At 42.1% G+C, this 14,313-nt stretch overlaps 1 protein-coding gene across 1 annotated transcript in view; it reads right to left on the bottom strand.

The window, feature by feature from the left end:
* Pclo (piccolo presynaptic cytomatrix protein) overlaps positions 1–14,313 on the bottom strand; it is a 324,402-nt gene that overhangs the window by 296,325 nt on the left and 13,764 nt on the right. The window contains exon 3 of the mRNA XM_033758844.1: positions 10,179–11,573. Within this exon, the coding sequence (XP_033614735.1) occupies positions 10,179–11,573 (1,395 nt within the window). The remainder of the gene's footprint in view (positions 1–10,178; positions 11,574–14,313) is intronic.

The following is a 14,313-nucleotide window of genomic DNA, read 5'->3' as shown; positions in this document are numbered from 1 at the left end:
CCATAAAGTATATAAGCAGAAAGATGCATATAAGTACTTAAAACTTTTCCTGAAAAATGTAAAAATCTTTGCAACCAATATAGAAGTGAATAAAGAAATCTCGAGCCTTTACTAACTACAACTCTAGAACCTACAGTATGTATTTCATACTCAATTCCATTTACACAAAAGCCATTTTTCCTTCACTAAATGAACAGGCATTATTCACTACTGTGTGCAGATAGGTACTGTGGTAGTGAAGAGTCTGATTCCTATGTTCTAGGGTTCACGACGTGTGAACTCACACAACTAAATGGAACTGTGATGTCGTGGAAGAGGGCTGGCTAAGTCCCCAGGAAATGTGCTGAGGGACAGGGGACATGGTGTGAGCGGTGATGCTGGAAGAACAGAGAAGAGCTAAAGACGTGATACTGTGGAGAATACCTGAAGCATGTGGAGAGACACAGAGGACTCAAAGTGTACACTGTGCTGGTGATGCTCAGCGTGGCATAGCTCTACAAGAAAAAATATTAGGAGATTCAGTAGAACATCGTGCACAGTGAGACTAGTGTGTGTGGAGGATGAACTTTGAGAAGCTGAGTATCCTCAAATAAATTATAAGGTGTCAACTGCAGTAGCAAAGATGACAAACAAGTGCATGAGGCTCTTGTCATGGAGGAAAAGGAGGAAGCAATGGAACAGAGGTATCCGTAACAAGAGGAACTGACAAAGCTGAAAGACCCTGCAGGAGAAGAGAGCCTGAATCCTAGGATGTGTGCAGGACTCTGATGCCTCTCAGATGACAGGAAGAGGGCAGATAGGAAATGACCTGGCGGACAGGCGCAGGAAGTGTCCTCGGGATCTTTCTGTGGAAGCTTCCCTGGATAGTGTTACTTATGACTGGAGGCAAAGGAAAGAATTGTAGGCACACAAAAGTGAAGTATGTAGTAATTAAAGTTCCCTTTCTTGAGTCCACGTTGAGAACGTAGATCACTGCTTCTCCTCCTCACCGCAGCGCTTCAGAGCAGGACCGCGCATGCTTCCATTCACTCGGAAACAGCAAGGAGCCTGAGCGCCAAGCATTCCTCAGGGCCATGGGAGGCTGCGGAGAGGACCAGAAAACCCGCTGGCCCTGTCAGATTACTTTTCAGAGATGAAAATCCAAGGAGCTATGCAACTCCCTCAAAATCACACAAGCAGCCAAAAGACTCCGCTGAGCTAGAGGCTAAAGACAGCTCTCATTCACAGGTCTGAGCCCTGACCCATCAGGCCACGCTGTCCTGGCATGTCGGCATACTTAATAAGTTACGAAGACAGTAAAAGACTGTCAGAGCAGCTCAGACAACGGAAGAGAAAACGCTGAGACAAGAGGTTCTGTAAAAAGACTTCGGTGTCAGCTCACCGCGATGAGCAGAAGAGGTCTGAGGATGATTTCTCATCTCACACTGGTCTACACCAGTGGTGGCACACGCAGCCCTCTTGGTCGGCATGTGAGCTGTTAGGCCAGCAGCCCAGCACCGGATAAGTTGTTTGTTCTACACTAAAACTTCAGCATTCAGGATTCATTAGTGTTGGCACTCTGCAATAAAGAAGTGGGTCTTGGGTTGCAGTTTGGGCATTTGTCTTCACCATTACTGGTCTATATGCATCATGATTTGCTCTGAACAATGCTATAAAATCTAATTGGGAAGGATTCCTTCACTGGTTGTGTTTGTTTTTAAACATACATGCCTTATTTGCAGGGGTTTTGTTCACTCACTCAACCAAATCTCACTTTTTTCAATAATGAGAAAATGTTGTTAAAACATTATCTCAGCGGGGCGTGTTGGTGCATGCCTATAATCCCAGCACTCTGGGAGGCTGAGGCAGGAGGATCTCTATGAGTTCAAAACTAGCCTGGGTTACATAGTGAGTTCCAAGTCAGTCTCAATCACATAGTAACACCTGTCTCAAAAAACCAAAAAAAAAGGTAAAAAAAAAATGTATCTCTATCTTACCATTTCCCAACAAGTGTCTTCTAGAGAACCAGTTCTGTCGATCAACAACACAAAAAGATTATATTGGGACAATTAGTAAATAGCTTTGTATCACATTACAATGCAATGAGAAGTCTGCCTTCAGGTGGTTTAGAAATACCAAACTCCTGAGGCACAGTAAATAATGTCCTGATAAGTGGCCAAGATTTTTAAATAGGGATTCATTCTGTGAGTTAGGAAACATTCATTTTTTTGTTTGTTTTGCAGATCAGTGGACACTATTTACTTTTGCATCTTGTGAGTCTATTATTAAGCGGTTCACTTTCTTAGGTAATACCTAAACAATTACTTTTCAATCAATGTGATTTTTTAAAATGAAGAATGTTATTTTTCTAGTACTCCTGTATCGTAGTATGTTGATGAATTAAACAAGAATGGATTAAAAAAATATGATATACATTAGATATCACAAGTCCAGAGTTTCATGAAGGTTGAGCAGATGTCCAGAAAAAGTAACAAACATTATTATAGGTAGTCTGCTTAAAGGAAAAATGCATTGTTTCCTGATATTCAATTAGCTTTCCTCTGAAATGTGGCTAAGGTACAATAGTTCTATTTTAGCAGTACAAATGCAGCTGCTTAGGAAGAACTCTGAGATGAGCACGGAAGTGGCATTCTGTGGTATGTTGAAAAAATAATTCTATTTACAAAGTTACAAGATAGTAAGCAAATTGAAACTGGGTGGAAAATATAGCATTGTTATTCTGGCATGGTAACAGTTAACCTACATGAAGAGAAACTTAATCCAGGATTACAAAGATAAACTTCAAAACCATAATTGACCTCTGAATTTCATCGTGGTTAAAGTCTTATGCTATTTTTTAAACCTCAAAATACCTTAAATGCTTTAAATCATTTTTTGTGTGCCTTCCCAGATTGAAAAAAAAAATGCATGTCTTCTCAAACCTAACTGTTCACAAATATGTTTTCTCCTAGCATTTTGAAAATACAAGAGAGAAACATAAATTAATTGCAGTGTCGGCATTCACACGCAGACTGGAGGTCCTGGGAGCTGCTGTGGTTCATGCCAACACGTCATGCTTTGATTCTTCCTGCTCCCACACTTCCCTGTCTCTATACCAACAAGGCAGACACAATTCAGGGTTGCACATGTTAACACATAGCACCATGCGTGTCGTGCTTCAAAATGACACACACAGGTCACTGTATTTTGTGGTATTTTGGGTCCTCATTTCTTTCTTGGAGAAATGTTTACTTTTACATATAAAATATTCATACACACATGCTCACACTTATGCACATATATACACATATACGTACAAATGTAAAAAAATTTCTCAATATTAATAAATATTGAGGCAAAATACATTGTCTTGATTACTTATATGGACATCTACTGTTCTCTTTTTTCTTCTACAGCAAGTAGCATAAAACTAAGAGACAATTTATATTACCAATACCACAGACTCTCATATTTAGACCAGAATATTACTTTGCCACCTGACTGGGTGAATTTCCACAACCTAATGAAAGAGTAATCTCATAGTCTGGTCCACGAATCTGGTTATGTAGTAGAAATGCCATTAGACATTTTATTAACATTTGTAAATCATATTAACATTTATTAATATGTGGGATTATATAAACCACAAACAATGGGGCAAAATATTAATATAGGTTAAATTACAGAGCATTCCTTTTCTGCTAGAGCCCTGTTTGTCTGACTATAAGATTATTAGCTTTACAAATTTTCCTACTGTCTCTTTTGTCAACATAGTTTCACATAGGAAAGAATTCTTAAACAGAAATAGAGAAAACAATGGCATTTTTATTTATTACTGTAGCAACCCAATCTGACCTCAATATTAGGCATATGGCTTCATTGTTGTGAGCCCAGTTCTCTCCATCTTTGAAGTAGGAGAGTTGGTAAGCAGTCCTTCACAGGAATTTCATAGAGTTAGTTCAGAGGCCAGTACAGGAACAAGAGGGTGTGCTGAATAACCACCTTCCAACTCTCAGTTAAATGGCCAAAGGTGGCCTAAAGCAGTGTACTTTGATGTTGATCTGTTTTCTACACTAAGTCTCTATAATGGACATCATTTGAAAAAGGAGCCTGGTACACTTGCAGTATCAGCACTCTAGGAGGCTGAGACAGGGGGATCACAAGTTCAACGCCAGCCTGGGCAACTTAGCAAGATACTGTCTCAAAATAAAATGTAAAAAGGAATGGGGATATAGCTAGGTGTGAAGGCCCGAGGTTCAATCCTCAGTACAACCATTCAATCAGAAAAAAGCATTGATAATACTCTAAATGAGTCCATAATATTCTTCTGCACATTTCACAATATATGGCAGCAAGGCCCTGGCTGCTCATTTGCTGGCCATTGCTGGAGCTTGTGTTTGCAGCAATCAACCTCAAGGCCTGAGGCGATATCTTCCTCTGAGACAAATGGTGAGCCAGCTTACTGCCTACTACAAAGAGGGGATGCCACAAATTCAGGGTTCCTTGGCTGTGATGCAAACGCACCTCGTGCACAGCGTCAATGCGGGGTAGGGGCAGAGGGAACTGATGCAAATGTGCTAATGCTCCTGCTCCCTGCCAGGAAAGGCATGAACACAGGATGCCCTGCAAATGAACAAGTATACTTTATGCTCCAACTCTTTCTGCTTGACAGCAGGGGCATCTTTCTATCACTGAGCCACACACAATCCTGTCTACGAGGGCTGCCTCCTCAGCGGACTCCTCTGGAAAGGAACTCTGCACAGCAAACCAAGCAGGAACCACCCTGCTCTGCCAAACCAACCTGCAGCATAGCTGCCTTATTCAGAGCCCACGTACTGGCTGGATATGATGTGCATCTTAAAATTCCTGGCTTTCAAGTCCTAGCAATTACCAATTGACACTACTTCTAGGTAAGAGCATAGAGCAAGTCACACCTGTTATCTAGTCCCCAACACTGTCTAACACAGTAGAGACCAATGACTCAGCCCAATGGGCTTGTTTCGTTTCAAGAACAGCACTCGGGGTGGCATCTCTTGCATATCCCTAGTCAAACAAGTGTTCCACTAAAATAAGAAAAGAAGCATCACTGATATCAATTTACATTTTCAAACCTTTGCTGCACAGTGCTTTGTCTGGATTGTAATTAGAATCATGTATTTACATTGAATGTCCAAAAAGATACTTCCAGTAAGCAAAAAAATACAAATCAAAGCAAAAACATTACAGCATACTTGACCTCCAAATTAACAAATATTATGTTAACATTATTCAAGTCTGGAGAGGCTAGAGTGAGAAAGAAATCACATGAACAAGCAGTGGCAACATTAACTGTTATAATTACTTCAAAGAAAACTAATACTTCAGGATCCTTTACTCTTGATTTAGTAATGTGGGTTTCGGAAAATTTTCCTTAGGAAATGGTTAAAATATAAATATTTATCTCCAAAACAAGTTCAGCTTGTTTTTAATAAATGAATGACAAGTTGAACCCATAAAAATAAGCATAAAGAAACAAAATCCACAGAACTGAGTAATACATAATTACTTCATATAACACTTAGTGTTTAACCATATGGGAAAATACTGTATGTTACCCGAGATATAGAAGTAAAAGATACAGCAGAAATCTGACTACATAAAAATGATAGAAAAACAAGAATTATTAAGGAAGTTGCTGTTTTGTTTACGTCTAAATACAAGAATTTCAATTTAAATATCCATATTTCAATACTTTACTAAGTATCATTCAGTCAAACAACATGAAATTTCTCCTAAAATTTAATGGCTAATTTTGTAGCAGACCAAATTATATATTTTCTTATATAAGTTAAAAAAGTCATATAATATCAACACACAAAAAATCAATACCATTCCTCTAAACCAATAATGAACTCACAGAGAAGAAATCAGGAAAACAACTCCATTCATAATGACTCTAAAACAAATACGGAGGAAGCAGCCTAATGAGGGAAATGAAACACCTCTAAAATGAAAACTACAGAACTCTGAGTAGGTAAAATGAAGAGGACAGTAGAAAATGGAAACACAGCTCTCATTCTTGAATCATAAGAACTAATATCGTGAAAATGGCAATACTGCCAAAAGTGATGATATATTTAACGTAACATCTATTAAGATATCAATAACATAGTTTACAGAGCCGAAGAAACAATCCTCAAATTCATATGGAATCAGACAAGGCCCAGAATAGCCAAAGCAGTCCTGAGCCAAAAAGCAAAGCTGGAGGCATTATAGTATGAGATCTGAAGTTACACTACAAAGCCACAGTAACGAATACAACACATTGCTACTGTAAAAGCAGACATGGAGACCAATGGATTGAACAGAAGACACAGGAACAACCATGCACCCACAGCCATCTGACTGTTGACAAGGGGGCCAAAAACAAACAGTGAAGAAAAGCTAGCTTTTTTTAACAATGATGTTAGTAAAACTGTGAATCTACTTACATAATATTGAAACTAGAGCCCTATCTTTCACCTAGTACTAAAATCAAATCCAAATTATCAAAGACCTAGATACAGAGACTATGAAACTGTAAAAGATAACACAGGGGAAACTCTTGCGGCCACAGGAGCAGCGTTTCTGAACAGAACCCCAGTTGCACAGAAAATAATATCACGAATCAAAAAATGGGATATCAAATCAGAAAGCTTCTATAAAGCAACGGAAGCAATCAACAGGGTAAAGACACAACTTACAGAATGGGAGAAAAATTCTGCTACTACCCTACTATCTAGAATACATAAAGAACTCAAACGAAAAAAATGATAATCAAACAATAGGATAAGAGAACAAAGAGATTGAAAGTGATCAAGATGTGCCACGTGCATGTACTCATTCCCCAAAACAGCACTGTTCTGTATTACAAACGTGAGCCAAAGGCACGGAAGCCAGAAACTCCCGTAGCACTTGGCTTCCATTATTAGTAGTGGTAGAACTGTTTTCTTCTGGAAAACTTCTGATATTTCTTTCAGTCTTTAATTGTGTGTGTGTGTGCACAGATGTGTTCTCACATGCTTTCTAGTATTGGGCATGCTTTTCAAACTGGACATAAAGCTCATTAGGTAAGAGAAGACAAGTATTTCCCAAACTAACCGACAAAGCACGTCCGCTGGGACATCGGGGAGCAATGGGTATCAGCACAGAGGCTACTCTGGTCAGAGATGGAGATCCAGAGAGCACTCAGTCAGACAACTGGGTTTGAGTCAGCTCAAAGGGCTCATCTGCTTTCTATGAACAAACATAGTGTCACTATTTCCACATCACGTAGGTAGTCCACGTGTAATCTTGCTAAGGAAACAAAATTATGACTCCTGGACTTCCTGAAATGTAAGGAAATATTTCATTTTAAGTCTTGTTTTCATAGTAAAAAGTTATTTTAGAAAAGGGTGGCAAAAACAATAAATTAATAACCATTATGAGTAATTTTGCCTCCTTTTGCATTTGCACTAAATCAGAATGATTAAAATTCACTTGGTAAACCCACTGCCAACTGAGTCTGTTTTTCTCAGTTTGGGTCCAGATTCCGTAAGACCAGCTCTTTTAGAAAGCCCTGCTGCCACTTTTAAACTCCTTCCAAGACAAGGTATTCCTTGGGTTTGGAGAAATCAAAGCCTGAAGAGCCATGCCTCACTGACAGGACAGCACCATTTCTCTAAAGAGGCCAGCACACAGTTAAACGGTGAGGCTCAGCATAAGGCTGACTGTACTCAGGGCCCGCTGGAGCAAGTAAGGCATGGCACCTGAGGGCCAGGAAGCAACACCACAGACAGGTTACTCAGTGAACAGTGGCCAGGAGGGAACTGGCTGTAGCTGCCCAACCCCTGACAAACTGAGGAGCTCTTTTCGCCCCCACAGGAACAAAAAGCAAAGTGGGGTCACCAGCAGGAAGGACGGCTTGCCCCAGTGATTAGGGCAGGAAAAGCAGAGGCTTGGAGGTGTTAAACAGGGGTTAGAGAACAATGGAAGCCCCAAGTCCTTCCCTGAGGAACACCATCTCTGCACTTCAGGCAGAAATGTCTGTGTCCTTTCAGAGTGCCCTGTTGGAAATTCACGCGAAGTACAGTAGTCAGCCAGCAAAACACACTGGTCCTGAGGGGACTTTCACAAGCAGAAGGAAGAAAACAGAAACAAGACAGCAATCGAAGGGGAAATGCTTACCTAACTCCTCACTGAGGGGAACGAGGAAAGACCCTTTAGAAGGAACGCTGAAGTCACTCAACAACTCTCTGAATGAGATTTAGAATCTGTCAGCTATGTATCAGTCCCCACAATTAGTGCCTGTGCACACTTGCATGAGTTTACACGCAAGTAAGATGGATGTACGTTCACGCACATGTGCAAACGCTTTGAGCTGCTCTTTTTAACCACTCCCTCCAGTGTCCTTTGCGATCGTAATCGTAGGAACTATCTGAACATAGACTGACTTCATGAAAATGCCAGCTTCCCTGAAGCCTGAGGTCACTCACACTCACTGAAAACTTCACTCAGAGTAGCACAGCTGAGGTGAGCAAAGGACACTCACTGCTTCTGTCACATCAGTTCCACTGTCCAAACACCTGAGTCGATTTATATTCCCAACACTCAAACCTGGACTGCTCTGCTTCATTCAAGAAATTTCCTTCCCAAATTATTTGCTCCAAAGTATAATTTACCAACACACTGAAAATCAAAGATTCCCCTGGAAGACTTATCGTCTCTCTCTACCCAAGGGGCTCTTACTTCATTCTTAACAGACATTGACAAACTCTAGTAACTATGAGAGTTAAAATGTCTGCACATCCATGTGCTCATATGCACATACATATATGTGTGTGTGTGTGTGTGTTATAAATTATAATTTGCTCCACATTCTCTTTTTTGTTTTAGTTTTCAGAAAATTTCAAATCAAAGTTCTGTTTTTGCTGGCACAATTTGTTTTAGAACTACTGAACTACATTGTGTTGATAACAAGGCTCCTTGTTAAATGTGTAATCGATTAAATATTCTTTAAATACTGTAAAATAATAAAACTTTCCTCATTATGAATACATAATCAAAAACTTGATCTTTTAAAAATTTGAAAGAAATGTAACATTTTGTTTTAGTTTTATATTGAACCCAAAATACTGCCAGTAATTGTAGTTGTTACCACTCGTGAAGTGCTAAGAGAAACCACAGTTTATTTAAGTGAATCATAGAGAAAAATGCTTAAGTCTACAGTAACAACACTTTCATGTGGTATTAACCAGGTCAATACAACCTAAGATGCTTTTAAAGTAAAAAACTAAAAATTATCTATGGTTTGCTCTTTAAAATATTTAACATAGAAACATTACAATCAGCTTTTATATAAGATGCTATACTCTATTTTTCCATTCCAATGAATTACAAAATCACAAGCAGTGGAAATCATCCTTAAATATTCTAATGTGTATAAAAGCAGTGAACAATCATTTAGAATCAATAAGCAGAATACTTACCAAACCACTGTCTCTCATATAAGACAGCAGCAGTCATTTAATTGCTGAGTCCCCAACAGCTAGCTTTTCTAATCATCTGAATATGTCAGTGCCATGGACCCCTCCTCGTAGAACTCTGGTGCCGGGCAGAGATGCTACCTCTGCTCTTTGATTATTTACACTGGGGAAAGTACTACTAACAGCCCATACAACATATCTGCATGCTAATCACAGAAATACACATACTCTTCCCTTCTCACACATCCTGGTACTCCACTGATGCCAGATAACATCAACATCTCAAACACAACTGCAAAGGCCTACATCATATATTTGAACCACTAGGCAGACATCACTAATTCACCCAAAGATTTTAATGGTTGTATGCAACAGACTGTAAATGCTTACGGATCGGCACCCAACTAAACAGATTTTTTTTTAAATGTATTAGAGGCTATAAGGACTAGAGAAATGGGCACATATATACAATGCTTATCTTCTACATGAAAACCAAATACTTCTCCCAAGCTGTGGGGCTTCAGATCATTGTTACTTTTAATTCATCAACTTATTCCATCTTCTTGCTTGTGGTGCATAGACCAGTAAAGCTACAAATAACAAACTCTTAATAAGAAAGTAAGCATGGGATAAATAATTAAAACTTTCAAGACATCGTATTGATCTCTGCTTCCCCAGAATGAGCATCGCGACCACACCCAGCACAGTGCTGCTTACCTCTGTCAAGTGGGGTGTGGGGTTAAATCCGCACAGACTGCACACCTGACTCTTGCATTCCGTACAAGTGTTGAAGTTAGGAGGGCCCTGAGAACCTACGTTGAGTTCAGTTTTGCAGAGCGGACAGGCTGGTTTGGGTTTGGGGGTTTTCTCCAGTGTGGGGGGCTGCACGGCCCTTTGAGGCTCAGGTGCTGGAGGTCTGCTCTCCTTGGCAGGGGGCGGCTTCTTGTCGGCTTCAGTTCTTTTCCCCACTAGAGTTGGTTCAGCTTTGGGCTCTACCTTCTCAGCCACTGGAGCTTTCGTCTCCTTTTTCACAGGGGAGCCCTTTGCAGGTGCGGGTGCTGCCTGTCCTGTGGGTTTGGTGGGCCCCTGAGAAACAGGGGCCTGGGAAGGGAGAGCAGTTTGTTTAGCTGGGGATGCTGGCCCACCGTGGGAATGAGGTCCAGGCTGGCCTGCTGTGGAAATTAAATTAGATGCCTGGCTGAAGATCGATGCCCCAAACCCAAAGAGCTTCCCAGTCACGGATTCTTGAGGAGTTGTGGGCTGGAACTTCGGGACGTCGGTGATACTTCCCAGGTTGAGACTAAAACGTCTGGACTGCTCCTGAGGCTTTGGGAGCTGCAAAGGTGCAGGGGCAGTTTGGCCAGTAGGAGGGCGTGCGCCAGGGGGCGTTGGTGACCCTTTTGGCGTTGGCTTGGCATCTGGTTTGGGGCTCGTTTTGGTTTGTGCTGTCTTGGGTTCCTCCTTCTTTGGAACAGGGTCAACTTGCTTTTGATCTCTGCTCTCCATGCTGGGCCCAGGACCTGAAATGATCTTGGAATCCGACGCAGGCCTAGGCATGGCTCTGGAGTCCAGTGGAGTGACCTTCTTCTCCCCAGTTGGCGGGAAGCTCCGGGAGGGCTTGGCGGACTCTGTCTTTGCAGGAGGGGCCGTCTTCTCTGCAGACAGTGGCTGGACTTGGGAGCTGGGGAGGTGTGGCTTGCCTGCTGCAGGCCCTGCAGGCTCCAAGTCTGGGATGGGCCTTCCTGGAAGGGGCGGCTTTGGTTTGATGTGGGCAGCAGAGGCCTTGGCCTGCTCAGATGGGGCGCCTGGCTTGGAGAGGGGCTCTGCCCCTGCAGGCTCCTTGGCGGGGGCGGGGGGAGGACCGTGTAGGGTAGGTTGCTTCACAAGTGCTGGGGGCTTCTTGGACTCAGGGGCCTTGGCAGCATCCTGCTTGGGTGCGGGATCCTTCTTCGGGGAAGCGTGCGGGACCTGCGGGGAGGATCTGCTCACAACCTCTGCAGGCACCACAGGGGTGGTCTTGGATTTGGGCTGGGGTGAGGAGGGCGGCATTGGAGCCAGCTCGCCCCCTAGCGCTCTTCGCATCTGACAGTTTAAACACAGCCACTCCTTCACCTAGAAGCAAGTCAGAGCCAGGGTCACTAGGACAGCAAAGCTACGAAAACACAAAACCTTTGCGAAACACACCTGCCACCTCTCAGACAGTCCCTCGTTATTCACACCATAAAATACAGACTACGTGATTTTAACTATCTATATTAAAATATAAAATGCTTTAATTATATGAAAATATAAGATCAGAGCCTAAAGCACACTGTGTGTTCAGGAAAATAGTAAAAATCAACATGCAAATCTGTGTCTCTTTCAGTGTTCATTGCCACATTCTTATTACTTCCAGAAATAAAGCCGTGTACAGTACAATGAAAAGCGGGAGTTTTAATGTACTATTCTATTAATCAGTTAAGACACGCATTTTTCTCTACTGATGACAGAGTCTTTAGTTACACAACCCAGAGGAGGCTTGTCAAACTATGAAGACACTGCTAACTTCTTAAATTAGCAGAGTGTTAGCTCCCCTCCACGTTGACACACTCAAATGTGTGAAAACTGAAACTGTCACCTCTGCTAGGTTTGAATGATTCTATTCAAAAACAAATAAATAACAATGATATACACTACAGTTATCATAAATAGCATTATTTAACAGAAAATGTACTTTCCTTGGTGTTATGAATACACTTGAAAGTCTACTATAAGTAAGTAATGTACATATTTGGTGCTGTGTGTAGAGAGGTTTGTATTTGGAAGATATGTCTTATATATACCACATAAATATATACAATTATAATAATTTCCCTTTTGCATCTATTGCGAAAAGATGTTGAATTTCATAGTGATTATTAGAAGATGATTTAAAAGTACCTATGTTTAACATTTATCTTCACTTTTATCATTCTAGACAATATTTCTTATCACAGTGTATTTTAAATATTACCAAAATAATACAGGATGTCAGATTCTGTACACAGTGAAGAGTTTTTATAAAATATAGTATCTGATGATTCCCCCTTTCCTATCTGCCAGTGTCCCTTGTTCCTGTGAAGAACAGTCTTTGAATGTGCTTGCCTTGAGGAGAGGAACCGTGAGTCCCTTTGCAATGTGAGCCCTGGAGCTTCTGTCTGGCCCTAACCTCACCTTGGGACAGGAGAAAGTCAGCAAACCATTACAGCACATCTAATGTTTAGGTGCACACTAACACCACAAACACATTTTACACTGTCCTTATTTCAAAATAAAATAATTTGTTGTCATTTATCTATGTACCGAAATACGTCTCCACTGAAACAGAGAAAGAAGACTTGGGAAAACAGGAGGTGGAAAACGCAAGTTCACCAAGAGTCCTGCCCTCCACTTAACACCCCCTCCGTGAAGGGCCTTCCCTGTCCTGAGTGTTGTCCTTTTGATGCCCATGGTTTTTAAAACTTTGACAAACAACACCTAAAAGATACCTGTTCCCTTCCAGTTCTCCCTTGTTGCTAGAATACAGGTTGAAATCATTGTCTACCATTATCATAATATGAAAAGTCTATCATCTTAGGATTTTTTAGAAAGAGCTTCTTTTCTTTTTATTTAATTCTACTGGCCAAATCTGTTGACTGTAGAAATGATTTTTATCTCAGCACTTAACAGTCTTACACTGAAAACAGTAACAGTACCAATCCTCTAATTGACCAGAGAGAGGGAGAGGGAAAGGGAGAGGGGAGAGGGGAGAGGGAGGGGGAGGGAGATCAGATGAAAAGGCAGTTTTTCCATACACTGGTGGGAAGGGAAAGCCCACAGCCCACTGCACCTGCACACTGCTCCCTGCAGGCCCCTCCCTGTGCCACCACAGGTGGGCTCTCTCAAGCACGGAGAGACAGGATCAGCAAGGGCACTGCTGCCTAGCCCCAAAGCTGGGCACCCTGTGGTCACCCTCACATTCCAGTTATTGCCAAGGTGGTCCACATTGCTAAGGGAGGAAACTCCAGCATCTCCAAAGCCACACTTCCTCCTCTAGCTTGTACCATGTCCCAAACATTTTTCCAGTTCCACCAATGCCTGACCCTAAGAACCTTCCCTAAACTCTGAAGATAAGCTAATGTTTACAGGTGGTACTCAAGCTGGCACTGTGTGATTCCTCTAAGGACACCATCTATTCAGTTTGTGCAGCAGGTTGCTCTCCCCCAGCCCTGCTCTGCACCGCTGGCCACTGACAGCCGAGCCCACCGTGATGTCCAGAGGCTCCCCTCATCACAACATCTGCTCACAGCGAAGGCTCTCCTCACCAGGACAAGATTCTGACTTGTTTACCTGCAAGGCGGAATGCTCACCTCCGGCGCTGAGCAGGGAGGTACCTGAACATGGGGACCACTGCCCCCCCGACGCATTGCCACATACACACTGCACCCTTGTCTATAACATGATCCGTCCCCTTGCTGGGCACCACCCGGTCTTCATTCCACCACAGCCCTGAATGACCCTCTCAGAAGTCAGAAAACACTGAGGCCAACAATGCTTCTACAGTTTCATGCAGCTCCCCAATCTTCCGTCACAGGTAGCCCCTCAGCTTAGCACCACAGTCACCTACATCCCTGTCATGAAAGTGGATGAACAGAATAAACGGAGCCAGGGGAGCCCACAACTGTGCCACCGTGTCCTTGAAGGACTCCCTGCAAGTATTAGGAGCTGCTGAAACTCACTGTGGAAGGCAGAGTGCTCAATCATTCACTCTCTGACTTAATGTGCTGCATAAATGGGGTAAGAGAAGTCAGGAATGCACTCTCAGATCCCTGTGTTTTACCTGGGTCTGAACAGA

The sequence above is a fragment of the Fukomys damarensis genome, unplaced genomic scaffold (genome assembly GCF_012274545.1).
Source record: "Fukomys damarensis isolate Sample0158 unplaced genomic scaffold, DMR_v1.0_HiC HiC_scaffold_4, whole genome shotgun sequence".
NCBI classification, from domain to species: domain Eukaryota; kingdom Metazoa; phylum Chordata; class Mammalia; order Rodentia; family Bathyergidae; genus Fukomys; species Fukomys damarensis.
The sequence above is the reverse complement of the archived record's forward strand: the minus strand, read 5'-3'. Positions and strand labels throughout refer to the sequence as shown.